The sequence below is a fragment of the Hippopotamus amphibius genome, chromosome X (genome assembly GCF_030028045.1).
Source record: "Hippopotamus amphibius kiboko isolate mHipAmp2 chromosome X, mHipAmp2.hap2, whole genome shotgun sequence".
NCBI lineage: Eukaryota > Metazoa > Chordata > Mammalia > Artiodactyla > Hippopotamidae > Hippopotamus > Hippopotamus amphibius.
In genome coordinates, this window is record NC_080203.1 from 28235840 (window position 1) to 28263367 (window position 27528).

General features: G+C 36.7%; 1 protein-coding gene across 13 annotated transcripts in view; it reads left to right on the forward strand.

The window, feature by feature from the left end:
- The window catches only part of THOC2 (THO complex subunit 2), a 104346-nt gene that overhangs the window by 56837 nt on the left and 19981 nt on the right, over window positions 1–27528 (forward strand). For 10 of the 13 annotated variants that reach the window (XR_009050492.1, XR_009050491.1, XM_057719283.1 and 7 more), the window contains 12 exons: window positions 8878–8919; window positions 9357–9487; window positions 9584–9685; window positions 13069–13165; window positions 13802–13895; window positions 14308–14388; window positions 16346–16442; window positions 18433–18550; window positions 19899–20078; window positions 20927–21091; window positions 25205–25480; window positions 27068–27209. Coding sequence is in view for 11 of the 13 variants with exons in the window: in XM_057719283.1 (XP_057575266.1) it covers window positions 8878–8919; window positions 9357–9487; window positions 9584–9685; window positions 13069–13165; window positions 13802–13895; window positions 14308–14388; window positions 16346–16442; window positions 18433–18550; window positions 19899–20078; window positions 20927–21091; window positions 25205–25480; window positions 27068–27209 (1525 nt within the window). In the remaining 2 variants the exon portion in view is untranslated. The remainder of the gene's footprint in view (window positions 1–8877; window positions 8920–9356; window positions 9488–9583; window positions 9686–13068; window positions 13166–13801; window positions 13896–14307; window positions 14389–16345; window positions 16443–18432; window positions 18551–19898; window positions 20079–20926; window positions 21092–25204; window positions 25481–27067; window positions 27210–27528) is intronic. The other 3 variants (XM_057719288.1, XM_057719291.1, XM_057719292.1) reach the window with 1 other exon arrangement.

Consider the following 27528-nt stretch of genomic DNA (forward strand, 5'->3'; position numbering starts at 1 on the left):
TTTCATTATCTTGATGCTTATAGTCTGAAAAGGATGAGTCATGTTAACCAGTGCTTGTTCAAAGAACAAAGGGTTGTGTTTTTCCCAGTGCATCGCATTAGGAAGCATGTGAAGTCAATTTGTCCTATTACTGGTTATGTTAACATTGATCACTTAGTTAAGGTGATGGCTGCCAGGTTTCTCCAGTGTACAGTTATTCTTTTTCCCTTTGTTGTTAATATGTATCCTGTGGGGAGACACTTTGAGACAATGTAAACAGCCTCTTTCTCATCTTACTTTTACCCACTAATGCTATTCTTTTTCACTGAAAATCTTAATGTTCAGATCTCTTGTTCTGAAATTGTTTCTTTGGCTACAAGTATCAAACTTGTAAGCAGGAGACCAAACAGCAAACTTGTGGAAGTTTGTACATAGAAATATGTATAAACGTATAAAGATACAATATTGTTATTAAGATACACAGGTGCTAAAGCTGTTACTCTTCTACTCTGCCATCTCCATTGCAGTCCTCATTTATTTCTGTTCTTTCACATTTGTGCCTGGTGCCTGCCCCTAACTCCAGTCTCTATTTTTGCAGAGGTAGAAGGGCAGAAGGGAAGTGAAAAAAATGTTTATTTTGATCCCAGTGTGGGAAGAAATCTGTCTTCTCTCATTGCTAAGGTTGTGGTAGGAAAAGTGAATCTCTCTGAATTAGAATTTTGGTTCATTTTTTTTACCCTAAAAACATTTCACTGTAAGAAATCATTATGTGTTTATAGGTTTAAAAGGCTTTTGTCGCCTAGCTAGGAATTTAGCCAGGGTTTATAAGATTGCTTCTAAGTGGGGGTGGGAGGGTGGGGTGGAGTGGGGGATATGACCTTAGTTCCAAATAATGTATTTACAATTAGCAAATCTTTAACAAATATCTCATTTATAAGCTTGAGGTTGCTTGTATATATAAATTATGCATATTTAAAAAAATAGCTTATATGAGATATCACAACAGAGTAGTCTTTTCAGCCTATAGTTATTTGAAATCCCTTATCTGTATGTGTGTGTATATATGTGTATGCGGTTATGTATTTCTGAAATTTGAGGTATGTAGTGTAGGACTATCTAGTACCGTGAATCTCAAACTTTACATGCGTCAGAATCATCTGGGGGTCTTCTTAAAATACAGATTGTTGGGCTCCGTCCTCAGTTTCTGATTGAGTAGATCTGGGATGGGACCCCAGAATTTGCATTGCTAACCAATTTTGGTCCTTATTTCAGGCTTAAAAAAGGAAAGTGGCTCTATAGAATATTTCTATGTGAATGGACATGTTTTGCTATCTTTAAAATTTTCTTTAATTATAAAGCACAGCTTTAACATGCTCACCTGGCATACTTAAATATTTCTGATAGCACCTACACACTTAAAGATGAATTCCTTGGTGCTTTTTTTGCATCCAGCTGATGTTAGTGGATTAAGTTGTTTATGATAGTGATTACTAGTATTGAGCTCTTACCCTGTGTCAGGCCCTGTTTAGTACTTTTACGTGCATCAGCTCATTTAATCATTACCAAGCCTTTTGTGCTCTAGGTTAAGTGACTTGTCCCAGGTCATATAGCTAGTATGTGACAGATCTGTGAGTTCAATCCAGGCAGTCTGGCTTCAGAGGCCAAGCTCAAAGTCACCATGTCCTACTGCCTATACAAGTGTTGTGTGTCTGAAACTGAAGAAATGATTGGTTGTCTAAATCTTGCAATTCTTGAAATTCCTTGCTATTTAAAATTATATCTGTGTCAGTGGTGTTTTATCTCTGCAGTCTCTGTTTTCATCTCATTCTGTGTATCTCATATCCAAGCTTTTCTTCTCTTATTGAATTTATTCTTTTTAAAAAAAATTTTTTTCCTTTTAAAAAGAATTTTATTGAGATATAATTGACATACAATAAACTGCATTTATTTAAAGTGTACAGTTTGATTTTTTTCTTATTAGTCATCTATTTTATACATATTAATGTGTGTATGGCAATCCCAGTCTCTGAATTCATCCCACCCCCACCCCCCGCTTTCCTCCCTTGGTGTCCATACATTTGTTCTCTACATCTTTGTCTCTATTTCTGCCTTGCAAACTGGCTGATCTGTAACATTTTTCTAGATTCCACATAATATGCGTTAATATACGGTATTTGTTTTCCTTTTTCTGACTTATTTCACTCTGTATGACAGTCTCTAGGTCCATCCATGTCTCTACAAATGACCCAATTTCATTCCCTTTTATGGCTGAGTAATATTCCATTCTATATACGTACCACATCTTCTTTAACCATTCGTCTGTCAGTGGACATTTAGGTCACTTCCATGACCTGGCTATTGTAAATAGTGCTGCAGTGAACATTGGGGTGCATGTGTCTTTTTGAATTATGGTTTTCTCTGGGTGTATGCCCAGTAGTGGGATTGCTGGGTCATGTGGTAATTCCATTTTTAGTTTTTTAAGGAACCTCCATACTGTTCTCCATAGTGGCTGTATCAATTTACATTCCCACCAACAGTGCAAGAGGGGTCCCTTTTCTCCACACCCTCTCCAGCATTTGTTTGTAGATTTTCTGATGATGCCCATTCTAACTGGTGTGAGGTGATACCTCATTGTGGTTTTGATTTGCATTTCTCTAATAATTAGTGATGTTGAGCAGCTTTTCATGTGCCTCTCGGCCATCTGTGTGTCTTCTTTGGAGAAATGTCTATTTAGGTCTTCTGCCCATTTTTGTTTGTTTGTTTTTTTTTTTTGATATTGAGCTGCATGAACTGTTTATATATTTTGGAGATTATCCTTTGCTGATTCGTTTGCAAATATCTTCTCCCATTCTGAGGGTTGTCTTTTCATCTTGTTTATATTTTCCTTTGCTGTGCAGATGCTTTTAAGTTTCATTAGGTCCCACATGTTTATTTTTGTTTTTATTTCCATTACTCTAGGAGGTGGGTCAAAAAAGATCTTGCTGTGATTTATGTCAGAGAGTGTTCTTCCTATGTTTTCCTCTTGGAGTTTTATAGTGTCTGGCCTTACATTTAGGTCTTTTTTTTTTTTTATTTTTTTGGGGGTACACCAGGTTCAATCATCTGTTTTTATACACATATCCCCGTATTCCCTCCCTTCCTTGACTCCCCCCGCCTCGAGTCCCCCCCACCCTCCCCGCCCCAGTCCTCTAAAGCATCTTCCATCCTCGAGTTGGGCTCCCTTTGTTATACAACAACTTCCCACTGACTATTTTACAGTTGGTAGTATATATATGTCTGTGCTACTCTCTCGCTTCTTCTCAGTTTCCCCTTCACCCCCCGCCCCCTCCCATACCTCGAGTTCTCCAGTCCATTCTCTGTATCTGCATCCTTGTTCTTCTCACTGAGTTCATCAGTACCATTTTTAGATTCCGTATATGTGAGTTAGCATACAATATTTGTCCTTCTCTTTCTGACTTACTTCACTCTGTATGACAGACTGTAGTTCTATCCACCTCATGACATATAGCTCCATCTCATCCCTTTTTATAGCTGAGTAATATTCCATTGTATATATATGCCACATCTTCTGTATCCATTCATTTGTTGATGGGCATTTAGGTTGCTTCCATGTCCTGGCTATTGTAAATAGTGCTGCAATAAACATGATGGTACATGTTTCTTTTGGGATTATGGTTTTCTTTGGGTATATGCCCAGGAGTGGGATTACTGGATCATATGGTAGTTCTATTTGTAGTTTTTTAAGGAACCTCCAAATTGTTTTCCATAATGGCTGTACCAACATACATTCCCACCAACAGTGCAGGAGAGTTCCCTTTTCTCCACACCCTCTCCAACATTTGTTGTTTCCAGATTTTGTGATGATGGCCATTCTGACTGGTGTGAGGTGATACCTCATTGTGGCTTTGACTTGTATTTCTCTGATGATTAGTGATGTTGAGCATCTTTTCATGTGTTTGTTGGCCATCTGGATGTCTTCTTTGGAGAAATGTCTATTGAGGTCTTCTGTCCATTTGTGGATTGGGTTATTTGCTTTTTTGGTATGAAGCTTCATGAGCTGCTTGTATATTTTGGAGGTTAATCCTTTGCCTGTTGTTTCATAGGCAACTATTTTTTTCCCATTCTGAGGGTTGCCTTTTAGTCTTGTTTATGGTTTCTTTCGCTGTGCAAAAGCTTTTAAGTTTCATGAGGTCTCATTTGTTTATTCTTGATTTTATCTCCATGATTCTAGGAGGTGGGTCCAAAAGGATCTTGCTTTGATGGATGTCATAGAGTGTTCTGCCTATGTTTTCCTCTAGGAGTTTTAGAGTGTCTGGCCTTACATGTAGGTCTTTAATCCATTTGGAGTTTATTTTTGTGTATGGTGTTAGGGAGTGTTCTAATGTCATTCTTTTACATGTTGCTGTCCAATTTTCCCAGCACCACTTATTGAAGAGGCTGTCTTTTTTCCATTGTATATTCGTGCCTCCTTTGTCAAAGATAAGGTGCCCATATGTGTTTGGGCTTACTTCTGAGTTCTCTATTCTATTCCATTGATCTTCCTTTCTATTTTTGTGCCAGTACCATACTGTCTTGATCACTATGGCCTTGTAGTATAGTTTGAAGTCAGGAAGCCTGATTCCACCAACTCCATTTTTCCTTCTCAAGATTGCTTTGGCTATTCGGGGTCTTTTGCGTTTCCATACAAATTTTGTAAAATATTTTAGATCCCACATGTTGCAACTATGAGCCTGTATGCCACAACTAAAGATCCTGCATGCTGCAACAAAGATCCCGCACGTGGCAATGAAGGTCCTGTGTGCTGCAACCAAGAACTGGTGCAACCAAATAAAGAAATAAATACTAAAAAAAATATTTAAAAACCCCCTAAATAATCAGTACCTTGCATTATAATTCTCATTGTCCAAATGGAGACGAACACTGCTATCATTGGCACTCTATAGAGTTGGAGCCTAGGTTTAATCTATAATACCCTTGCTATTTAATGAGCCTCAGCAGGGGAAAACTGTTAGGATGTTTATATTTGTACTTGTGTTATCCCTTATAATAATTGGTTTGAACTCCGGTCACTTTAGCTATTACTGAATATCTTCATGTGACAATTCTAATCAAGGTGTAGAATCATAGTTAAGGTAATAAATTACATATAGGATCTTAATTTTTCCCATTAGCTATGCTTTTTTACCTAAGAGAGGTATGTAAACATACAAGGTTAGGCAGATATTAAATGTATTAGTAGGTAAATGTAGACTTTATGTACAAACAATGTAATTTAAAAAAATACATTTTATACAAGAAAGGAGAGTTTTTAGTGTGGATCACTTGCACACTGTAGACAGTTGATTCAGTGGCTGTACCTCCTCTCCAAGGCTGTTTCCTGAAATTGAACCTCAGTGTTCAGTTTCAGAGAGGAAAAATTCATAGTGTGTGAAAGAGAGGTAACATTTAAAAGTTACCCCGGGATAAAAACTGAGAGCCAGTACATATGGTCATCCTGTGTGTGGGTGACCATATTATTCATTCTTTGGCATTTTAGTAGAGATTTGTAGTGACTAAAAAAGAAATGTGGTGGAGGATAGTACTTTTCATTTAGTAACCCTTCCTGTGTTTTCATAAATGATGTAGTATCAAAGTTAAGGGGTTATCTCTAACTCTTTTATAAAGTCTTTAAGAGTTTCTGATTGAAAGTTAAAAAGCCTTTGAACCAAAACATTGAAAGGCGATTCTATTATCTCTTCTCCAGGCATGGTAAACTCAGGTTCCCATAACTTCTAACTTACAGGTTTTATTTTCCTATTTCTAAGTTATTTTGGTGGGTCTCATTTAGACCCTTTCTAACAAAAAGATTTTTCTAGTAGACTAGTTTTAAGGCATAAATGTGAATTTCTTAGCCTATTACATGGCATATAGTACTCAGTGAATGATCGTTAATAAGGAAGGTGAAAATAATGCCATAATTTACCTAGATGTAGTCTAAGTCACAAATTTAAGTATTTTTCTTTTTTTCCCTTTTCTGAGATAAAGTATACTCTAAAGTAGCATTTGAAACATTCATGGGTTTGGAGGTACTAAAAATAGAACATTGGTAATAAAAAAGTAATTTAGTTACATTTGCGACTTTCCCCAGCCTTTATTTCTCAACTCTTCAAAAGCCCCTTCTTAATGAATCTGCCCCTGCCCCCCCCCTTTTTTTTGGTACTCAGTACTGTTACACAGCCCTGTCAGCTGCTCTGTCGTTATAGGGCAAGATTGGAAACTGTTTGGGGTCATTTATAGCTGATGGTCTGTGTACACATAATTGTGAGTGCTCAGTTTTGTTCAAACTTAAAAATTCAGTTCCTAACAGTGCATTGGTAAGCGTAGTCTTGGTCTTAAAGATATCCTCAAAGTTAGGAACTTTCTTTGTCAGTTCCTCAAAGATAGGAACTCTCTCCTGTTCATCTTTGAATTCCCAGTGCCTGGCACAAAGTAAATGAATGAATGAATGAATGTCTTTTGTACCTTCCCATCCTTTCTTTCTCCCCGCTTCTGCCTGGCCATTCAGTAAAACTTTTAGTATTCTATTGTGGGAGTGCAAAGTTTTATATGTGCTCTGAATTAAAAAGCAAATTAAGTTAAACTAAATGAAAAAGAAAGCATCAAGGGAGTGGAATGTGTAAAGAAATTCACTTTTACATGGATGTACATCTTTTTTTAAATAAATTTATTTATTTATTGGCTGCATTGGGTCTTCATTGCTGGGTGCAGGCTTTCTCTAGTTGCAGAGAGCGGGGGCTACTCTTCATTGTGGTGTGCAGGCTTCTCATTGAGGTGGCTTCTCTTGTTGCAGAGCATGGGCTCTAGGTGTGTGGGCTTCAGTAGTTGTGGCACATAGGCTCTATAGTTGTGGCTCATGGGCTCTAGAGCACAGGCTCAGTAGTTGTGGCATACGGGCTTAGTTGCTCCGAGGCATGTGGGATCTTCCCAGACCAGGGATTGAACCCATGTCCCCTGCATTGGCAGGCAGGTTGTTAACCACTGTGCCATCAGGGAAGTCCCTGCATGTAAATCTTGATTTTTTTTTTGTTCGTCTTTGTTATAATTAGCCTTTGATAGAAGTGTTTTCTTACTGCTCTTCTAGATAGTTTGCTTGTGCTTTCCGTATTTCTTTCTCTCTTTCAAATTTTCCTGCTTGTGAAATCTAGAGAATTGACAAATAGACATTAGAAACTAATATAAGTATCTAGTAAGGGAATTAGGACAGCTTAGTAACTAAGAAAATGTTTTATTTGTGTGGAGAAAACTATGTGTAGCTTTATTAATTTCATTCAAATCATAGTATACTAGGAAAGGAGTAGCTTAATTGCCTTTATCTCCAACACAATATGCTATAAACCTAATTCTTCCAATTATGACATACCCTTATTTCTGCCTCCCAATGTACACCCAGTATGCCACCAGAATTACTACCACGCCAACAGGATAAAAGCAACTATGTAGCTTTTTTTTAAAAAAATATTTATTTATTTTTATTTTTTTGGCTGCATTGGCTCCTCATTGCTGCTTGTGGGCTTTCTCTAGTTATGGCAAGCAGGAGCTACTCTTCATTGCAGTGCACAGGCCTGTCATTGTGGTGGCTTCTCTTGTTGTGGCGCATGAACTCTAGGCACATGGGCTTCAGTAGTTGTGGCACATGGGCTCAGTAGTTGTGGTGCTCGGGCTTAGTTGCTCCACGGCATGTGGGTTCTTCCCGGACCAGGGATTGAACCTGTGTTCCCTGCATTGGCAGGAGGATTCTCAACCACTGCACCACCAGGGAAGTCCCAACTATCTAGTTTGTTTTCTGCCAGGCCGCTCCTTCATAACCTGACTACTCATTTGCTGACCAGGATATATGTTAATCGTTTCTGTGAAAGGGAACCATATCTTTTTAACCTGCCAATTAAAAAAATGTAATTGTGTATGCTTTCCCATCAAGGTAACATGGCTATCCCTGAATTAGTCTTATGTGAAAATGTTGCACGGAAGTTAGATTTCCTTGTAGTAACACCCGTTAAATTACTCAAGCATGAAAACATACATGCACAAAATATCCTTATCTACCAACAAGGTATGTTAGCTTCATATTAGCTTTTCCCCTTCTCACACTTGATATTCAGCTAAATCCTTTCCAGAAATCTAGATTGTCCTTGAGTATCAGTGCTTCAGCTGTCCTTTTGGCCTTTGCACGCTCCCCCAACACTCCATCTGCCTATACACACACAAATGTTGCTCACAGTTTCATTTTGAATGAATAGACAGCATTGTCAAACATGGCACTTCCGCAGCCCACCTGCAAATCGCTGATAAAATAATGATCCAGGGTTTTTCATTCAGTCTGTCCAAGTTGGAAGTGGTTTGGTATTTCATCAGCAGTGTTATTAATATTTTGGGCCTATTTCTTAGGGCTTAAATAATGGTGAATTAAAATATAGCTTTGAATTTCTTTGGGTTTAATTTTTGCTGTTGTTGCTTTAGTGTTATATTTTACCAATTCTGAGGGGGAAAACTAGAATGTCTGGAAGGAGAAATGCAAATGCATTATAACTAAATTGTGCTGGCTACAATTTTATAATAAATACTCAGATCAATTTTAGGATGCTTTGATTTATGATAATGGGGTTGAGAAAAGAATTGGCTTATTAAGCTGGTGTTTAAAATTCATGAATGTCACAAATTATTTGGAGGTTAGAAATGTAGATGAGAATTTAAAAATGTTAATTGGTAGTACTGGCTATATGTAAAATCTACGTGTGTATAACAAGTAAGGAAATAATTCACAACCACATACAAGTCAGTTTTTTTTCAAATTAGAAACAAAATTGTGACAGCATAATCTTAACCTTTTTGCATTTTATTTATAGTTTTTTTTAATTTTAGTTTCAGTCTGATGGAAGCAAACAAGAAGATAAAGAGAAAACGGTAAGAGACTAGAAAAATCCAATGTGTCTAATGTTTGTCTAGGTATAGCATACTGTAAATTTTACTGTGAAAAGGTTTAATCACCTATGCGAGTAATTATTTTGTACTCTACATGTTGAATATAGCTTTTGGCATATCATACAAAGTATCTTTTAAGATTGACAGCCTCCTGTTTTTGAGGATTACCATGCTGAAAAAGGAAAAGGGATAAAAAAAATACCCCATTCTTGCTGCCCCGTTCCTTCCCTCACCTCATTTGCTTTCTTAGATGGAGAAACACAAATAACCATTGTGAAAAGTACAGTAATAGTGTGGGGAATTAGATATGGTGTGTCATGAAATCCAGGAATGGCAATTTTTCCAAGGCTTACATAAATTTGCTTTGGGGGGGGATTAATATGCACCTCTTACTGAAATAATTTTTCCTCCCTTCTTAGGAAGTTATCCTTAGCTGTTTGCTTAGCATTACTGACCAGGTATTACTTCCATCTCTTTCTTTGATGGACTGCAATGCTTGTATGTCTGAGGAACTGTGGGGAATGTTTAAAACATTTCCATATCAGCATAGGTAAATACGTAATATTTTTGTATTTTTAACTCCTATTCTAGTGCACTAACCTAAGTGTTTAACTTTTACTAATTCTTCATTTCATCATTTTTAAAGATATCGTCTGTATGGCCAGTGGAAGAATGAAACTTACAACAGTCATCCACTTTTAGTAAAAGTTAAAGCTCAAACAATAGACAGAGCCAAATATATCATGAAGTAAGTTTTGATTTATTTTTCTTCTTAATATCTGGATCTGATTTACTTTCAGCTAGCTTATGTCTGAGCCTCAATTTTGGGGAAGCCCAGGCGTATTTGCTAATGGTGTAGCTGATTATATAGTGCACATAGAGTGACTATCAATTTTTGTGGTTTTTAGCTTGTTTTCACTACCATGTTTTTGTAGTTGTCATGCTTGCATAGCTATAAAATCTAATAAAAATCCTCTTTAGGATGCATTATATTATAGGATGGGTTTTTTTTTTTTTTTAAAGGAGAACATAGTGCGTGGCCTTTGCTCAATTTGTATAATACATTCAGTGGTTTGTACAAGGTAGTCAAAGTTGTAGGAATTTCTGTTGAAAGTTATAATAAAGATTTCTTTTTTTCTTTTTGGAAGAACTGTCTCCTTAGGGAGTCAGCTTTTGAAAATTTCTATTTTTTTTCATTTGTGTGCTTTATTTTCATGTCGTTAAAAACATGAGTGATGTTATTCTATTGGGTTGGCCAAAAAGTTTGGGTTTTTCTGAATGAACTTTTTGGCCAGCCCAATACTTCCTGGTAAACTGAAGTTTAATTATGAAAATTGTATACTTCAGATCAGTATTGGTTTAGATACTAATTACACTGCTGTATTGCCAGGGTTTTCAGCAAGGCTGTTTATTGTCATTTCTTTGACATTTGTGCAGTGGCATGGTTATTCTGATTAGAAGTAGTGCGTTCTCTAGTTTAACTAGATTGAACAGTATGCAGTGATACTTTCTTTGCCCAATGATGCTGTTCTAGGAAGCAGTCTACCAGGAAACAGGTGTGTGCACAATCAGCCTGGTTTAATAGATGCTGTTATACAATATGTATAAAGTTCTATGGAATGATAGAAAAGAGACTGAATGATTTCACCCCGTGGAAGTTGGGGAAAGCATGGAAAGAAATGATGTTAGAACTGGTCCTTCCAAAGGAGTTCCAGGCTTAAAAATTCCCCAAGTAGTGTTTCTAGCTTAATAGCAGCTAATATTTATGAAGCCATTACTATCTGTGGTGGGCACTGAACTAAGTGCTTTGTATGGATTATTTAATGATACATTAAATTTTGAATCTCTCTTCCACTCTCTAACACTTAGTTCTTTTATCTGGAGTATTATAGTGCCTTGTATTATTCTCTTTCTTCAAAATCCTTTAGTGACTAATCATTGCCTGCAGGTTATATGTCAGACTTTATGGCTTGGTGATATAAGAGGACCTCCATCATCTGTCTCTCCCTATTTCCATCCTCATTTCCCACCAATTCTACCTCTGGCTGTACTGAGCCCACTATGTTTCCCTGAATGTGCTATGGCCTCCTTTTCCTTTGCATATATTTTTTGTTTCTTTTGTTTGTACAGGTTTTGCCTTTACCTCTTTTTCCTCTCTCCATCTGGTGACCTCATCCTTGGATGATGGACTCCAGTGTCACCTCTGTGAAGCCTTCCATTGCACATACCACCAGGCACAGTTGATTATTCTTTATTTGTGCCACCACTATCTCATATGCATATAAATACTATCATACCGCTTATGTACATTGCTATGATTATTTTTCTTTTTAAAATTATCTAATTGTTTGACTAGTTTATACATTCACATGGTTTAAATTTTAGTAGATATGAAAAGGTAGACAGTAAAAAGTCTCTCACCCTGTCCACTCAGTTCTCCCAAGGGGAAAAAAAAGTGGTCACTCTTTAGTTTCTTATTTATCAATCCATGTATTTTATGTATATGCAAGTGGATACAAATATATTATTCCCTCCCTTTTTACGCTATTGATAACATATAATAAGTACTATTGTATAAGTTGCTCTATTTGTTTAAGAATATAAAAATTTTAAAAATGGTTTCAAATCTACCTCCCCAGCTGGACTGAGCTTGAGAGCAGGAGCTGTTACTCATCCTTGTATTCCTAGTGCTTAGCACTTTGCCTGTCATAGAAGACAATAATATGAATTAATAAGTAAATTAATACAAATGTTTATCACAGAAGAATATGTGCAGAAATTTTAATGTACTTGGATTTTTGTTACATTGGTAAGCTGTAACTGTTTCACCAGCCTTGAATAATATGATTTTGGTATTGATTGAACTTTTAAAGTTGAGAATGGAATGTATTAATTTATTACTTGAGAATTTCACAAGTTTTGATTACTGTTTAAAACATGAATTTGCTATAGGGCATCCAGTAATTCATTCCACAACTGCTCATTGATTGTGTTCCATATGCCAAGCACCATGGTTGCTTGAGGGGAAGACATAATCAAGAGAATATTCCTTTCATTTATTTATTTGTTTTTGCTGGGGCGGGGGGAAGGAAGCAGAAGGGAATGGCATACAGAATATAGAAAGGAAGGGTTGGCTTTGGCAAATAGAAGGGCCACCTGAAATAGTAGGGTTAGAAGTAGGGGTAGGTGGTGGTAAGCTTGAAAATAGAGCAGAGTATAGCCAAAGTTTAAAACTGATGGGTCTCTCTTTTTCATGGGAAAAAAAGAAACTGGGCTGTGCAGAATGGGAAAGGGAAGCAGTTGTTGATGAAATGATGTTGATTGATGGGTTAGTTTTGACCTAAGACGTTTCTTAAGATAATTATATCAAGTTTGTCACTTCCAGAATGGTCACATTCCTTGAGCTGTCAACTGAATTTATTATTTGCTTCATTATATTTTCATTCTAGATATCTTCCTGTCACTTGTTAGCTTTTCAAGTTTCTAGATTTATTATGTAATAATCTCATCAGAGTACTTTAAGATGCTGTGTAATAATTGTTTTGAATTTGTAAGCATTTCATAGATATAAATTTCCAAAATGTTAGTAAAAGAGTACTGAATAGAGGGAGAATTAAAGAGGAAGGACAAGAATAGAATTGATTTTTCAAGAATTGTTTACTTTGAATATAAAAACCAGAGAGCTTCCTGTATCAAGGTGTGCAGCATTACTCTGTTAGGGTCACTGAGACAGATGGCATGAGGCATTTCAATGTATCACACCAAATTTGATATCTTAATTCCTAAACTGATAATGAGCCTTTCTAAATCTAAAATAATTATTCTCTGTAAGAAGAGTTTTATGTACTTGTAGAGTACGTTAAGAGTTTTAATGCTTATTAGACTACTACTATAAAATCAAAATGTGTATTTTGTAAATGTTAAGCATTAATACAAAATTTTAATACCCTCTTGGAGAATGCCTAATCAAAATAGCCCAAGTCCTGCAGCAAAGCATATGATGAGGGTGATTGTTTACATGGATCCATTTTGGATATTCGGGAAATAAATTTTTTTTCATGATGTAACAAAGCTACCAACATGAGGGAAATTACTTAAGATGATCCCTGCCACCTTTTTCTCCCCTTGTAGGCGTCTAACCAAGGAAAATGTGAAGCCTTCTGGAAGACAAATTGGGAAGTTGAGCCACAGCAATCCAACCATTTTGTTTGATTATGTATGTTTTGAGGTTAATATTATTTTCAGGGATTTTTCTTTTTGTTGTCTTTAAATCAGCACAAGTGGAAATAGAATGATGTAGTTTAAAAATCTTTGATAGTTTTAGGGGAAATAAACTTTAGCAAATGAAACATTGTATAGTCATTCTAAAAACAAAATTTAGTATGCAATATATTCAACATGCTGATCTGCTTTTCTAATAATAAGGGACAGTGCTACTGTTATAAACAGACTAACATTGTCTCGTGTACCACATTTTGAGTTATAAAAACATTAATAAAGAGGTGCATTATTTGTTAATTTTAGTTTTTAGAAACATTTGAATAGCATTTCATTGTGATTCAGATGTAACACTTTCATATTTAGAAAGAGATTTCTAAAACACATTTGACGTAAGTCTAGCCTCTGTAATTCCAAAATTCAAGTTTGGATGCCCTGGAATTATTTCCTGATTGGAAATTGTAGCCTAAGAAAATATTTGATAAGGAAATGATAGATAGTAGGTTTTATATAAATACACAATGGAAAGAAACTAATTTTAAGCATTATTTCTTTTGAAAAATAAAAAAAGGCTAGCCATTAGTTAGCATGGTAAAAGTTCTCTTTTGATTAGAAATGCCTTTTATTCTTTGTTGCTGTCTTGCAGATCTTGTCACAAATACAGAAGTATGATAACTTAATAACACCTGTAGTAGATTCATTGAAATACCTCACTTCATTGAATTATGACGTCTTGGCCTGTATCCTTCCAAGTGAAGTAATAATATAGATTTCACATTTCATAGATCTTAGTGGTGAATGTTTTATTTTCATTCTAAGTTCCTTTAGTAACCATCTGAGGTTGTTTCAGTTGGCTGATCGAAAGGTTGACCAGTTGGGAGTTTGTGTGTGTGTCTGTGTTGTATATTGGGAAAGACAGTGTTAAAATTACTAAATATCTTTGATATAGTTAGAATCTGTTTGCTTGCTGAAAGATGGAAAAGAGGCTAAAAAAGAAAAGTTGGTACTACAGTGAATGTGTTTTTCAGTAATTTGTAATAAACTGAAGCTAACAGTTTACTTTTTTTTCCAAGGGGTGGCTTTTTTGTTGTTGTTTTAGCAGTCTTTGTTAGAGATGTAGTGACTTAAATTTTTTTTCTTAATATAAGAAAGATTGTATCATTGAAGCTTTAGCTAATCCAGAAAAGGAGAGAATGAAACATGACGACACAACCATCTCAAGCTGGCTTCAGAGTAAGTATTTTCATTTTTCCAAGGATGAAATTTCCATATGTTGTAATTGCCATGCTATATATATATTCTATTACTTATGCTAAGAGCCTGTTTGTCAAGTGCTCTTGAGAATATCTAGCCACTCAGCTTGTCCTACAGAGGGTCCAAGTCCTTGGCTGTGTAAGGAGATTCATATGGTACTTATCCATTTTCTAACTCGAGAGGCCTGTGTTGGCTGTGATAGAATTTGGGCAAGTATTACTGGGGAGAAGAAAGTTCCTATCCATTCTATTATTTTAGAAGCATTAATCTTTTTTTTTTTAAAGATTTTTTTTTTTGAATGTGGACCAATTTTTTTTTTTTTTATTTTGTTGCGCTGGGTCTAGTTGCAGCAGGTGGGCTCCTTAGTTGTGGCATGTGAACTCTTAGTTGCGGCATGCATGTGGAATCTAGTTCCCCAACCAGGGATCAAACCTGGGCCCCCTGAACTGGGAGTTTGGAGTCTTAACCACTGCACCACCAGGGAAGTCCCTGGAAGAATTAATCTTAAGGGAACTATTCTCCCTTCTCTCCTTTCCATCCTGAGGTTCCAGTCACCTTAAAAGAACAAAAACTTGGTTGTTTAACAAAAAGCCCTAGCGTTGTTATTTTTCCTTGTACCTTTGATTTCTAGCAACCAGTTACATTTTCTTTCAACCTGTTGTATCTCTGATAGCTGAATCTTGCAGTAGCTCCCCATTGCCCTTTGAAGTCTTTAGTCTGTAATAAATCATACATTTGAGTTCTTTTGGAATCGGGTCCTTTCTGTACTAGCCTCATCTTTTGCCCCTCCCTGATATTCTAGATTCTGTTAATGCTGAACTTCTTGCACTTTCCATGGCCCTTTTGCACATGTTATTCCCTCTTCTTGTGGTACCCTTCTGTGCCCACTTATCTCTTCCAACACATTTTCTACTTATTCATTAGATTTCAGCTTAGAGGTCACTTTTGTTGGAAGGCTTTTCCTGTTTAACACTCCCACCCAAAAGTCAGAATAAGGTGCCCTCTTCTGTACTTCTGTGCAACTTTTTATCCATCATAGTTATTTTAGTTTACTTTTCTATATCTATCTGGACTGTAAACTCCTTTAGGGTAGGACCTGTGTTTTGTCCATTATCCTTTAGGTGCTCAGCAACTAATTGTTGAAAAGGCTGCAGATCACTTGACTTTGTTAGGGTCTCCTCCTCTTTTTTTTGCATGGGGGGGAAGGGGGATGTGCCATGCAGCATGCAGGATCTTAGTTCCCCGGCCAGGGATTGAACCTGTGCCTCCTGCATTGGGAGTGTGGAGTCTTAAACCACTGGACCACCAGGGAAGTCCCTCCTCCTTTTGTCTTGCCTAGGGTTTTATCCCTACTAATGTGATAAGGACTATTGGCTAAAATTGGTCTTTAGTTTGCTTCTTGGTCTGGCAGTGTTTCCTTGCCCCTCCACAACTAGTGGCATGTTACTAGATAAAATGAGATTTTTTTTGTGACTCAGACATTTGAGGGGCAGGTATTCTGTTGATCATTCAAGTTTACTGAGTCATGGATTTTGTTGTGGCCTAATTAATGTCACAGGTTATGGAATCAGGCCATATAAGTTTGAATCAATGAATCACTGTTCTATCTCATACCAATTATGTGACCATGAGCAAGTTACGTGACATATCTGTTCCGAATTTTCCTCATCGAGAGGTTTATACCAACCTGAGATGATTATTGCAAAGATTAAATGAGATAATTACATAAAGAGCTTAATAGACTGCTTGGCATATGTACGGTCAATAAATATTAGCTATTATTAATTATAAAATTCTGTTCAGTAGCATCAGCAATATAATTTTTCCCACCTCATTTTGTTTTGGAAATTTAGTTGAAATGACACTTAATATTGTGCTTTTTGTTTTACGAACTGTTTTTTAAAAAGCCCTATTCTTTTTTTTTTTTTTCATATAGGTCTGGCTAGTTTCTGTGGAGCAGTTTTTCGTAAATATCCAATTGATCTTGCTGGTCTTCTTCAATATGTGGCTAATCAGCTAAAGGCAGGCAAAAGGTATTCATAGCAAATTATATGTAAATGAAATTCAATAATTAGAGTACTTCTGCTAGTATTGGAATACTGAGATTGCTATTATCTTGAAAAACTATTTGTTGGTTGTAGGCTTAAGAACAATAGTTGCTCACTTCTTTATATGGAATTCTTTAATTAAAAGAAATTATAACTTAAAGTATACAGAAAGAAATGTAATATTTGGCTATATATGTAACTCATTAAAAGACGCTAACTCATTTTGACTACCTGTTAGGCTTTTGAATAAATGGTTGATATAGTATATTGTAAATCCTCTTACAGCAAAACAGGTTGTGCTATTGATTATGCTACTGGATAGTAATTGGCCTTTACATTGAGCATTTGGTAGGAATGTGTTCATTTTGAGGGTATACGTAGTATCTTTAAAATACAACAATTTTTTGAATTTAAACTTTAGAGATAGGTAATACTAATGCACCTTTTGGACATTGTCTTTTCTTTATAAATACTGAGTTTAATTTTTTAATTCTGGACCAATATCAGTGCTTAAAGTTTTAATTAGAATGTATATTAAACCCCATCAGCAATAGACTGACTAGACTCAAAGAACTGGAAATTGTTTTCAAAAGCTTTCTGGTAGACAGCAAACAAAAATCTGTAAAGCTATCTGGTGCTCCAAACAAGTATTACCTAAGTAATTCTTGACAGATTATTTTGGTTTAGGGAAAACTTTAAAAAAAATAATAATAATTAGGTTCAGGATTTTATCAGCATATATCACTTGCTTTATACTCATCTGTTGGCCATTCATATACATTTTTACTCTGCTGTGTCTGTATAGGCCAGGAAAACATCACATTGCTTTTAAATCTCTAGTTCAGTTTTCTGTACTGTGTTATTGTTTTTGTGACCATCTAATGAAAAGATTGTTTAAAGGAAAAACAAAATATTTCATTGGTACTTGTTGCATACTAATTTGCATGAGGGCCCTGTTATTTTCAAAAACTATGTTTAGAGAAGCAAGGCAAGTTGAGAGAGTAAGCACTTAATAAGAATCTTAGAAAACTGTTCCTTTGTCTATGAACTTGTGTCTTGGATATGACAAGCTTTACCTTTCTTTGGAAAAAATCTGTATTTGTTTTGTAGGAAAGAATGTTTTTACTTTATCTTCATTACTTAACAAATTAAGGAAGATCTTGGACATCATAAGGTGTTATTTCCATTGACAGTCCTAAACTCTGAGAATTCAAATGAATAACTGTTGGTACAGTAATAAATATGCTTACGGCGGGTCACTAAACTGTCATCTTAGGCTCAAATATCATAACTTGGAACCTGCATTTCCTTCCTTTTTCCCTCTCCCTCCCTCCATTCCTCCCAAGTGTGTGTGATTGTTTAAAGAGATGGCGCAGTACTATCAAAAATATATATTGACCATCCTGTACTGGAGGATAAAAAAAAATACTATGAAGGACATTATTGGGTTGGCTGATAAAAATGAAATATGACCTGTATATTAGATAAAAGTATTGTATCAGTATTAGGTTTACTAATGTTGATAACTATTGCTCTGGTTATGTAAGAGGATAGCTATAGTGTTAGGAAATAGACTATCAATTTTAGGGGTAATTGGGAATTTTAGGTACCTCTAAAATGATATTACTAGATAAGTTACTCTCAAATAGTTCAAAAAAGTTGTGTGTGTGTGTGTGTGAGAGTGAAGATGGGAGAGAGAAAAAACAGAAATGATAAAGTGAACAAGATGGTGACAGTGTTAATAACAGGTGAAGTAGGGATAAAGGCTATATGAGTGTGCTTTGTACTCTTCTCATCTTTGTATCCTATCTGTAGGTTTGAAGTTATTTCCAAGTAAAAAGTTAAAGTAAACATAACATGCCCAAACTATTTATATACAAATAATTTAGGGGTCCTTAGTATATTAATTGCAATTCATTTTTACTTTTATGTTTGAAATTTCAACTATAGACTACTTCTTATTTTTCCTAAATAGTTTTGACCTGCTTATATTGAAAGAAGTGGTACAAAAAATGGCAGGAATAGAAATTACAGAAGAAATGACAATGGAGCAACTAGAGGCCATGACTGGTGGAGAGCAACTAAAAGCTGAGGTAAGAGTTACTCTTTTTGTTTAGCGACTTTAAAATTCAAAATGTACACATGCTTCCTTTGAAAATCACATCAAAAAAATAATACACTTGGGAATAAACCTCACCAAGGAGGTGAAAGACTTATATCCTGAGAACTACAAAACATTATTAAAGGAAATTGAAAATGATTCAAAGAAATAGAGAGATATCCCATGCTCTTGGATTGGAAGAATTAATATTGTTAAAATGGCCATACTACCCAAAGCAATCTACAGATTTAATGCGATTTCTGTCAAATTACCCATGACATTCTTCACAGAACTAGAACAAATAATTCTAAAATTTATATGGAACCATAAAAGACCCAGAATTGCCAAAGCAATCCTGAGGGAAAAGAACAAAGCAGTAGGCATACCCCTTCCAGACTTAAGATAGTACTACAAAGCTACAGTAATCAAGATGTATGCATGTTCATAATAAAGAATTTAAACAGCATATAAGTGCATAAAGCTAAGTGTCAAAGCCATACATACCCTCCTCTTACAATCACCCCCACCTCCCTTTTAAAAATTGCAACATAGGGCTTCCTAGGTGGCGCAATGGTTAAGAATCCGCCTGCCAATGGCAGGGGACGTGGGTTTGATCCCTGCCCCAGGAAGATACCACATGCCGTGGAGCAACTAAGCCCATGTGCCACAACTATTGAGCCCATGTGCCACAACTGCTGAAGCCCACATGCCTAGAGTCCGTGCTTCACAGCAAGAGAAGCCACAGCAATGAGGAGCCCACGCACCACAACAAAGAGTAGCCCCCGCTTGCTGCAACTAGAGAAAGCCCATGCGCAGCAATGAAGACCCAACATAGCCAATAAATAAATAAATTAGTTAAAAAATATATTAAAAAATTTTAAAAATAAAAATTGCAACATACTAGTTATTTTAACCTTTTTAAAAAGCTGAAACAAAGTATAAAAGACAGTAAGTAATACATCTGAAGGGAAATAAATATCAAATCTTCTGTGGTCCTTGATACCACAATTGGCATAAACCTGAGCATAGTTACTCTGTTGTTGAATCTGCTCCACACTGACTAAAGAATAATCCTTTATAAGGGACTGCATGGTAGAAAGTGGAAAATATGTAGAAGTTTAAAGACAATTGACAGTTATCTTTAAGCCAGTGACTAAAGCCAGTGGCAGTTATAGCGTCAGTAAAATAAATTTGTAAATAGGGGGAAGGAATGTAGGGTGTGTGAGTTTATCTTCAGGATTGTAACAGAACCTTTTCTGTGTTTTTTTTTTTTTTTTTCAAATCAGATGGCATGTGTTATGTACTGGTACACTGGTAAATTTATGTCTTCTCTTCTGCAGGGTGGTTATTTTGGCCAGATAAGAAACACTAAAAAATCCTCCCAGAGATTAAAGGATGCACTATTAGATCATGATCTTGCTCTTCCTCTGTGTTTGCTTATGGCTCAGCAGAGGAATGGGGTAATCTTTCAGGAAGGTGGAGAGAAACATTTGAAACTTGTGGGAAAACTCTATGATCAGGCAAGTTAAAGTGGCCTTTGTGTTTGTGTGGGTTTTTAAATCTTGATAATGGAAAATATATGTGGTATAATTTAAAAATGTCATTTTCCACATCATATATATACATCACATGATATATATTATACATAATATATAATAGACATTCTGGAAATAGGGAAATTTCTATGCAAATTATGATATTTAAGAGACGGATCTAGGGCATAATAATATGTCTAAGGTTTTCAGTTAAATAGATAACTTCAAGTCATTTGCTCTCATCTTTTCTGGTCTCTGGAAATCTGGAATTTTAGTCACAACAAAGTGGATAATGATCTTCATTTATAAAATATATTTTTAAATATAAAGCACCAAAATCTATGGGTAGCCTACAAAATGTGTTTAGCTATCACCACCTGTATTACACGGAAATAAAAAAATCACACATTTTATAAAGTTTTCAACTTTTAAGGGCCAAGAGAATTGACTTGTATATACGTAAAATTGTTCTATGTGATTTAGGTACATATATTCTGCTACTAAAAGTGGTGAACAGTAGTTTGGAACTTGAGATCTTGGTTGACTATTAGTCTTAGATTGGTCAACTTTTCAGGATTTGGGTGTCTTTTTTTTTTTAATTGGGGTATAATTTTACAGTGCTGTGTTAGTTTCTAATTGAGTGTCTTTTTTGTAATATGATTATATGATTAAGTTTGTGGATTGTCTCCAAAGTTCTTTCAAGTAATAAAATTTGAATTCTTAATTATTAAAATATTGTTGAAATAACATATCTTGGTCATTTTGGAAAATGTTATGTTGGTTTAGTAAAATGGTAGCACATTTGTGTTTTTTGTCTTATTTTTTAAATTTAGTGTCATGATACCCTGGTACAGTTTGGTGGGTTTTTAGCATCTAATCTAAGCACAGAAGATTATATAAAGCGAGTGCCTTCAATCGATGTGCTCTGTAATGAATTTCACACACCCCATGATGCAGCATTTTTCCTGTCTAGGCCTATGTATGCACACCATATTTCGGTAAGTATAAGTATCTTTGCTGCCATTCAGGAATGATTCCACATTTTTTAAATTGTTTTATTTGTAAATGCATTTTAGTTTGACATAGACATAGATTATGAGAGAGTTGCTCTTTTGTTAATACTCAGCTCTGAGCAGTGGGCCATGAAAATATCCCTTTTAAAAAGTAAATCTTACTAGTTCTATAATTTTACTGTTACTACACCACCAGTTGTCCAAGTTGATGTCTTATGGGCCCTCTAGAACTATAGTTCTCAAACATTAGTGCAGATCATCAGGGAATTATTAGAGAATCACAGGGAAACATCTTAAAAACTCAACCCCACATCCATAAATTCTAATTTAGTAACTTGAATGGTACCTGGGGATTTTTGTTTTATTTTTTTTTAACAAGCAGTAGATGGTTCTGATGCAGGCGAATGTGGTATATGATTCTGAGAAACACCCCTGTTGAATACAGAGAATCCTGTTTCCTCAGTGACAGTATCCCTGTCAGATAGTTGACTTACTGTTATACATAATGCCTTGAAAGAAATAAAGACTGACAGACTTAACCATCCCCAAGCATTCTAAATACTCTTGCACTCTCTATTTTGTAACTTCTAGGAAAGGTATATTCAGGGTTCTTGTTTTATTTCTCTCCACCTAAGTGAAACAACTGAAGACAGACAACAACAAAAAGCAAACTAGAGCCCTCCCAAGCAGGGTATCCCATTAGTGACTGTATTGAAATTCAAGTGAGGATGTGGGGGAAGAGGAGACAGCCCTCCCTCCTCTTCTCTATCTGCCACCTGGACTCTTCCCTTCAAAGCAGTTACCTCTAATAGGAATTTGCTTTTCCTTTTCCCTCAGGGCCATGGTCAGTGCTCTGTTTGGAAACTGTGGTACTTCCCCACTCTGAGTGGAACCCAAGCATAGTTTTCATTTTTGTGTAGGCTTGGATTCTGGCCCTTCTCTTTGTCTGTTCTTGTTTTAAAATCTGTACTATGCAAGGCTTTCACTGCAGATTTTGGGGGAAGATCTTGGTCCCTTCTCTTTAACTAGGATCCCTTCTTTGTTCCCAGTAGGGATACAGGGCTGTGTAGTAGAGTGTGGAAAAAGGTGCTGAGAACTTTGTGATCTAATTGATTATTTAATCAACCATCACCTGTTAGTGTTTACATATCAAATGCTACAATCTCACACTTAATCTCTAACAACTAACTAAATGTTAATTGATTCAATTATCACTTGCAATACTGTGCTATACTCTCTAGAGGGAAAAGGAGAATAAGGGAGTAGGATTGGGCTGCTTCTTCTCCTTTAGATTCTCTAAATCCAGAAAATTGTTATGCTCTCTTTGTGTAGTTATGTTTTGTGTTGTCACCTCACCCCACAGTAGATCAGTCTCAGCTATACAACAGGGGACCTGATTTCTTGAAGGACTGAGGTGGGAGAATTGCTTCATCTCAGAAATTCTGATCTGCCCTGTGCTATACTGAGAAGTGAACACACTAATCAGCAATATTGAACCCTAGCAAACAGGAACACCTGGTTGCCTGAGGTTGGCTGAACTTTTCCAGGTCAGAAAAGGGAGCAGGTCATCCATACCAACAGCTACTTTTTCCGTAGCCTGTGTAAAATATTATGTTTTTGTCATTTAAGAGATAAAAATATCTAAACAAAGAAATGTCCTTTCCCTCTCAGGGTTGAGGAGAAAAATAGAGAACTTTACAGAGGTGGCTATACAGCTAAGTCAGGGTAGGCCACATGCCACCCCCTGGAAAGGGAGTTCTTTGGCAGCCTTGGTTACGCTGGATTGGGCATCCAAGCTTCCTTGGGGATCCTTACTTTTGCCTCTTGGGTGAAAGCCCCTCTTGAAGAACCTTTGATGAGAGAGTATGAGTATTAGAGGGCTGCTGGGTCCCTTCCGTAAATTGACTACTGGCAGGCTCTCATGGGAATAATTTAGCCAACCAAACACTGCTCAGATTGTTAGGCTAAGAACTTTTTGAACGGTAATTAGAAGTACGGCATGGAATTCCCTGCTGTTGTTAGGTTAACCACTAGGCAGTCCAGTGGTTAGGACTTTGCGCTTCCACTGTAGGGGGCTTGGGTTCGATCCCTGGTTGGGGAACTAAGATCCTGCATGCCCTGCGTCGCGGCCAAAAAAAAAAAAAAAGCACAGCAATAACTGTATATCAGTTCTATTCCATAGGTCTAGTCCCCTAGATGACTTTGTAGAGCTGTTATGCTTATCCATTTGAAGATGTGAGCTTGAAGAGGGGTTAAACTGACTTTAGGCAAGGAAATATTTGTCCTAGGCAAATATGAAGTATAGCCGTCTTTTCTGATCAAGCCTGTATGTTTGTTTTTTTTTTTTTACTAAATAGGAAGTAGAGGGGTGCCTAGCAATAGAAGTCACAGATTCAGAACCAAAGGATTAGGGAGACTGGGGCTATCATTATAACACTCTCATACCTATAACATAATTTTCAGTTTTAATTGTTGAGACCCACCTTGCAACACTGGTCTGAAGGAAAGGCTTTTCTCCTAGTTCATATTCTAAAGATGACCAAATCAGGTAGATAAGCTATCTTTTGCAGGTAGTTTCAACACTGTTTTACTCTGTGTTTTGTTAGAACCTCAACAGATGTCATTCCGCTCACACAGATTCATATTCTTTGCCTTCAGTAGGACCCACCCTCAAAAATTTAAAAGCCTTTCTTATCCCAGCTGCTATTCTCTCAGGTCTCTGGTGTAATTGGGACCTCTCTCCTAAGTAATGTTCTTTATATTTATAGCTTTGTCACCTACATGGCCTCAGTAGTTATCAGCATGCTCTCTAAAATGGGGATAACAGGAGATAATTTTTCCTACTTCTAAAATAATTGTATGATTCTCAGAGTCTGCTTGAGATACCCTGTGGAACAGGGGGTACTTGGTATGCCTTCAGTCCAGTGAGCCTGGGGTATGGAGCAGTCAGGAGGGACGGCAGCCGGACTGTAAGGAGCCAAGACTCTTTTTGCTTATCATGGTGTAGAACTGGAAGTGGAACCTTTGACTTCTAACCTTCTAGTTCTGGGTTCCATGTTTAGCACAAACTGAATGATTTAAGTGCTTTTCTAGCATAAAGGAGAAGCTAGTTTTAGATCTCCTCATAGGTTCATCTTCAGGGATGATGCCTAACCCAGATAGTTTTTTGGGTTAGAGCTCTTTCACCTTAAAGAGGCTGAGGGACATGAGACAATAACAACAACTCCACTTTGTATTGTTTTCTTTTTTACGTTTGCAAACATTCTGAGAACTAATATGTAGTCCCTCCCATTGTACTAACAGATTCTTTTTCTCATACAATTAAGGGTATGGCCTTCCTCTGACTCTCCCCCAAATTAGGATAAACCAATCAGGCCAAAAAAAGCTGTAGTAAGTCAGTTCCCACATGCTTTAAACTCCAGTATACCATAGCCATTCAGAGAAAATCATAATTTAGCTTAGCAATAGGGTTACCGGTTGGTCCTGGTTTGCCTGAGACTCTCCCAATTTTAGTACTACAGTCTTGCGTCCTGAGAAACCCTCAATCACTGGCAGACCTGGACAGTTGGTCCCCTTGCTTAGCAGTCTTATGGTAACGTTCTCATAACCTTTCTTTGTGTTGATCCAGCTTTTAATTAACAAATTGTAACAGGTGATAGGGGCTACATGTAGTGATAAAACATTCTGTTTTGGTTGGCTGTTACTAGTTCCATTCTGCCTCTTTACTAGTGTTAAGACCCTCTTCTTGGTTCCCTTGAATATCTCAAAAGCACGAGTGGAAACCCTACATGTTCAATTCTTGATGCAGCAGCAAGAGAGAGTAGGGTTGGGAAATGGACAGGTGGCCCACATACCCTATTCACTTACTCAACAGGTCACATGCAATAAGAATCTTTTGAAAAACTCCTAGTAAGTACACAGGACTCAATGTTGAAACAGCTTCCAGGGATGATTTATCTTAAAAGAAATGTTTTTGGTAAGAAATTAGAATTCCTGCAACAGCTTCTGATTCTTGAAAAGGGAACCTCGGTTTTTCTACTATGAAAATCAGTGCTATAAATTATGTTGTATGTGTGTGTTTTTACTTTTTATCTCCAGTCCAAGTATGATGAACTTAAAAAATCAGAGAAGGGAAGTAAACAGCAACATAAAGTTCATAAGTATATTACATCATGTGAAATGGTGATGGCTCCTGTCCATGAAGCAGTGATTTCCTTACACGTTTCCAAAGTCTGGGATGACATCAGCCCTCAATTCTATGCCACATTCTGGTCATTGACAATGTATGACCTTGCAGTTCCGCATACCAGCTATGAACGGGAAGTCAATAAACTTAAAGTCCAGATGAAAGCAATTGATGACAATCAGGAAATGGTAGGTTTTTGTTCTAGTAGCTCAAGTACAATGACTTCGTGGTATTAATTCAGCATTATCCATACTTTGGAATTGTATTAGCTCAGGTTCTTATTTTGTTGTTACATAATATTTTTCTAAGTGGGTTCAGAGATGATCTCTCCATGGGTGGGGGCGGGGGCTTGGTGAGTGTGTGGAGGTTATGACCAATCAAAAGGTATTTGAGTTTGCTTTTCTACTGAAGGCTGTGTTAGCAACTTAAAATGATCTATGTGACTCTAATTGCATGAGCAATAGGAATTCCCCAAAGGAGAATTCTTTAGGAGAAAGCGTTATTGAAGAGGTGAGTCTTGAACTGGATAGGCCTTGAAGATAGGTTGGACTTGGAAATATGGAGGCAAATTGGTGACTCAAGAGTTTCCGCAGAGGTATGAAGTAGTCTAAGATTTAAAGAGACCACTTTTACTGTGGTGAATGGGCTTAGTAATATAATTGAAAGGTTAGGATGGGGCCAGATGATGTAGAGCAATGAAAGAAAGGAAGGTTTGAGGGACTTCCCTGGTGGTCTAGTGGTTAAGACTCTGCGCTCCCAATGCAGGGAGACTGGGTTCAAGCCCTGGTCAGGGAACTAGATCCCACATGCATGCCGCAACTAAAGATCCCACGTGCCACAACTAAGACCTGGCGCAGCCAAATAAATAAATATTTTTTAAAAATGCACTTAAGGACTTCCTAGGTGGTGCAGTGGTTAAGAATCCACCTGGCAATGCAGGGGACATGGGTTCGAGCCCTGGTCCAGGAAGATCCCACATTCCTCGGAGCAACTGGGCCTGTGCACCACAACTGTTGAGCCTGCACTCTAGAGCCCGTGAGCCACAACTGTTGAGCCTGTGCACTGCAGCTGCTGAAGCCCTCACACCTAGAGCCCGTGCTCCACAATGAGAGAAGCCAGCCCGCACACCTCAATAAAGACCTGCTCTCCACAACTAGAGAGAGCCCGTGTGCAGCAATGAAGACCTAATGCAACCAATAAATAAATAAATAAATAAATTTATTTAAAAAAATAAAATAAAAAATAAAAATGCAGTTAAAAAAAAAAGGAAGATGATAAAATTGAGAGCTAGTTTAGACTCCTGAGCAGGGAAGCCATAATGGTAAAAATGGTACTTTAGAAAGATTGCTTGTGACAGTGGTATGAAGGATACGTTTGATAGGGCAAGGGACTGGCATTAGGAGGGAAATCCAACGAGGTGGCTTTTTGTGTAATTCATTATGAAGTACTGAGAGCATAGACTCTGGTGGAGGTAGTGGAAATGCAAAAGACTTGTAAGCAGTTAGAATATTGGAACAGAAAAGGAAGGATCAAAGATGACTCCATGCCTCAGACTGTAAGTACCAGTGTTGAGAAGGTAGCCTGTTTTAATAGTGTACGAAGACTGACTTTGTGTTGGATTTATTGGATGGAGGTGAAAGCACATCCAAGTGGACTCCTAAACATCCCTGTTGAAGTAATTAGTATAAAATATCAGCATTTATCTCCTCAAATTTTTTCATTAAGGAGAGGTAATGTGCCTGTAGTTAGAGAAGTATCTAACTTATACTTTGTAGCCTCCAAATAAAAAGAAAAAAGAGAAGGAGCGATGTACTGCCCTTCAGGACAAGCTTCTTGAAGAAGAAAAGAAACAGATGGAGCATGTACAGCGAGTTCTACAGAGACTGAAACTGGAAAAGGACAACTGGCTTTTAGCAAGTAAGTTGTTGGAATTGTTACATTTCTGCCACTGCTACATTAAAAAAGCAAACTTTTATAACTTTGGAGATATTGAAGTGTATTATGTTTGTATTTCAACTCAGTGTTCACTGTCCCATTCTTTGATTATTCATTAACACAGAGTCGACTTCACATGTTCACTGAAAGATCAGATTTAATTTGCTGGTGAAATTAATTAAATTAAAACTACAATATTGGCAGCTTATCATTCAACTTTTCTGTATAAAATCTTATTTCTGGAGAAATTATAGGTAGAAAAATGTCCACAGAGTGAAATGAAAGTCTTATCCCAGGCATG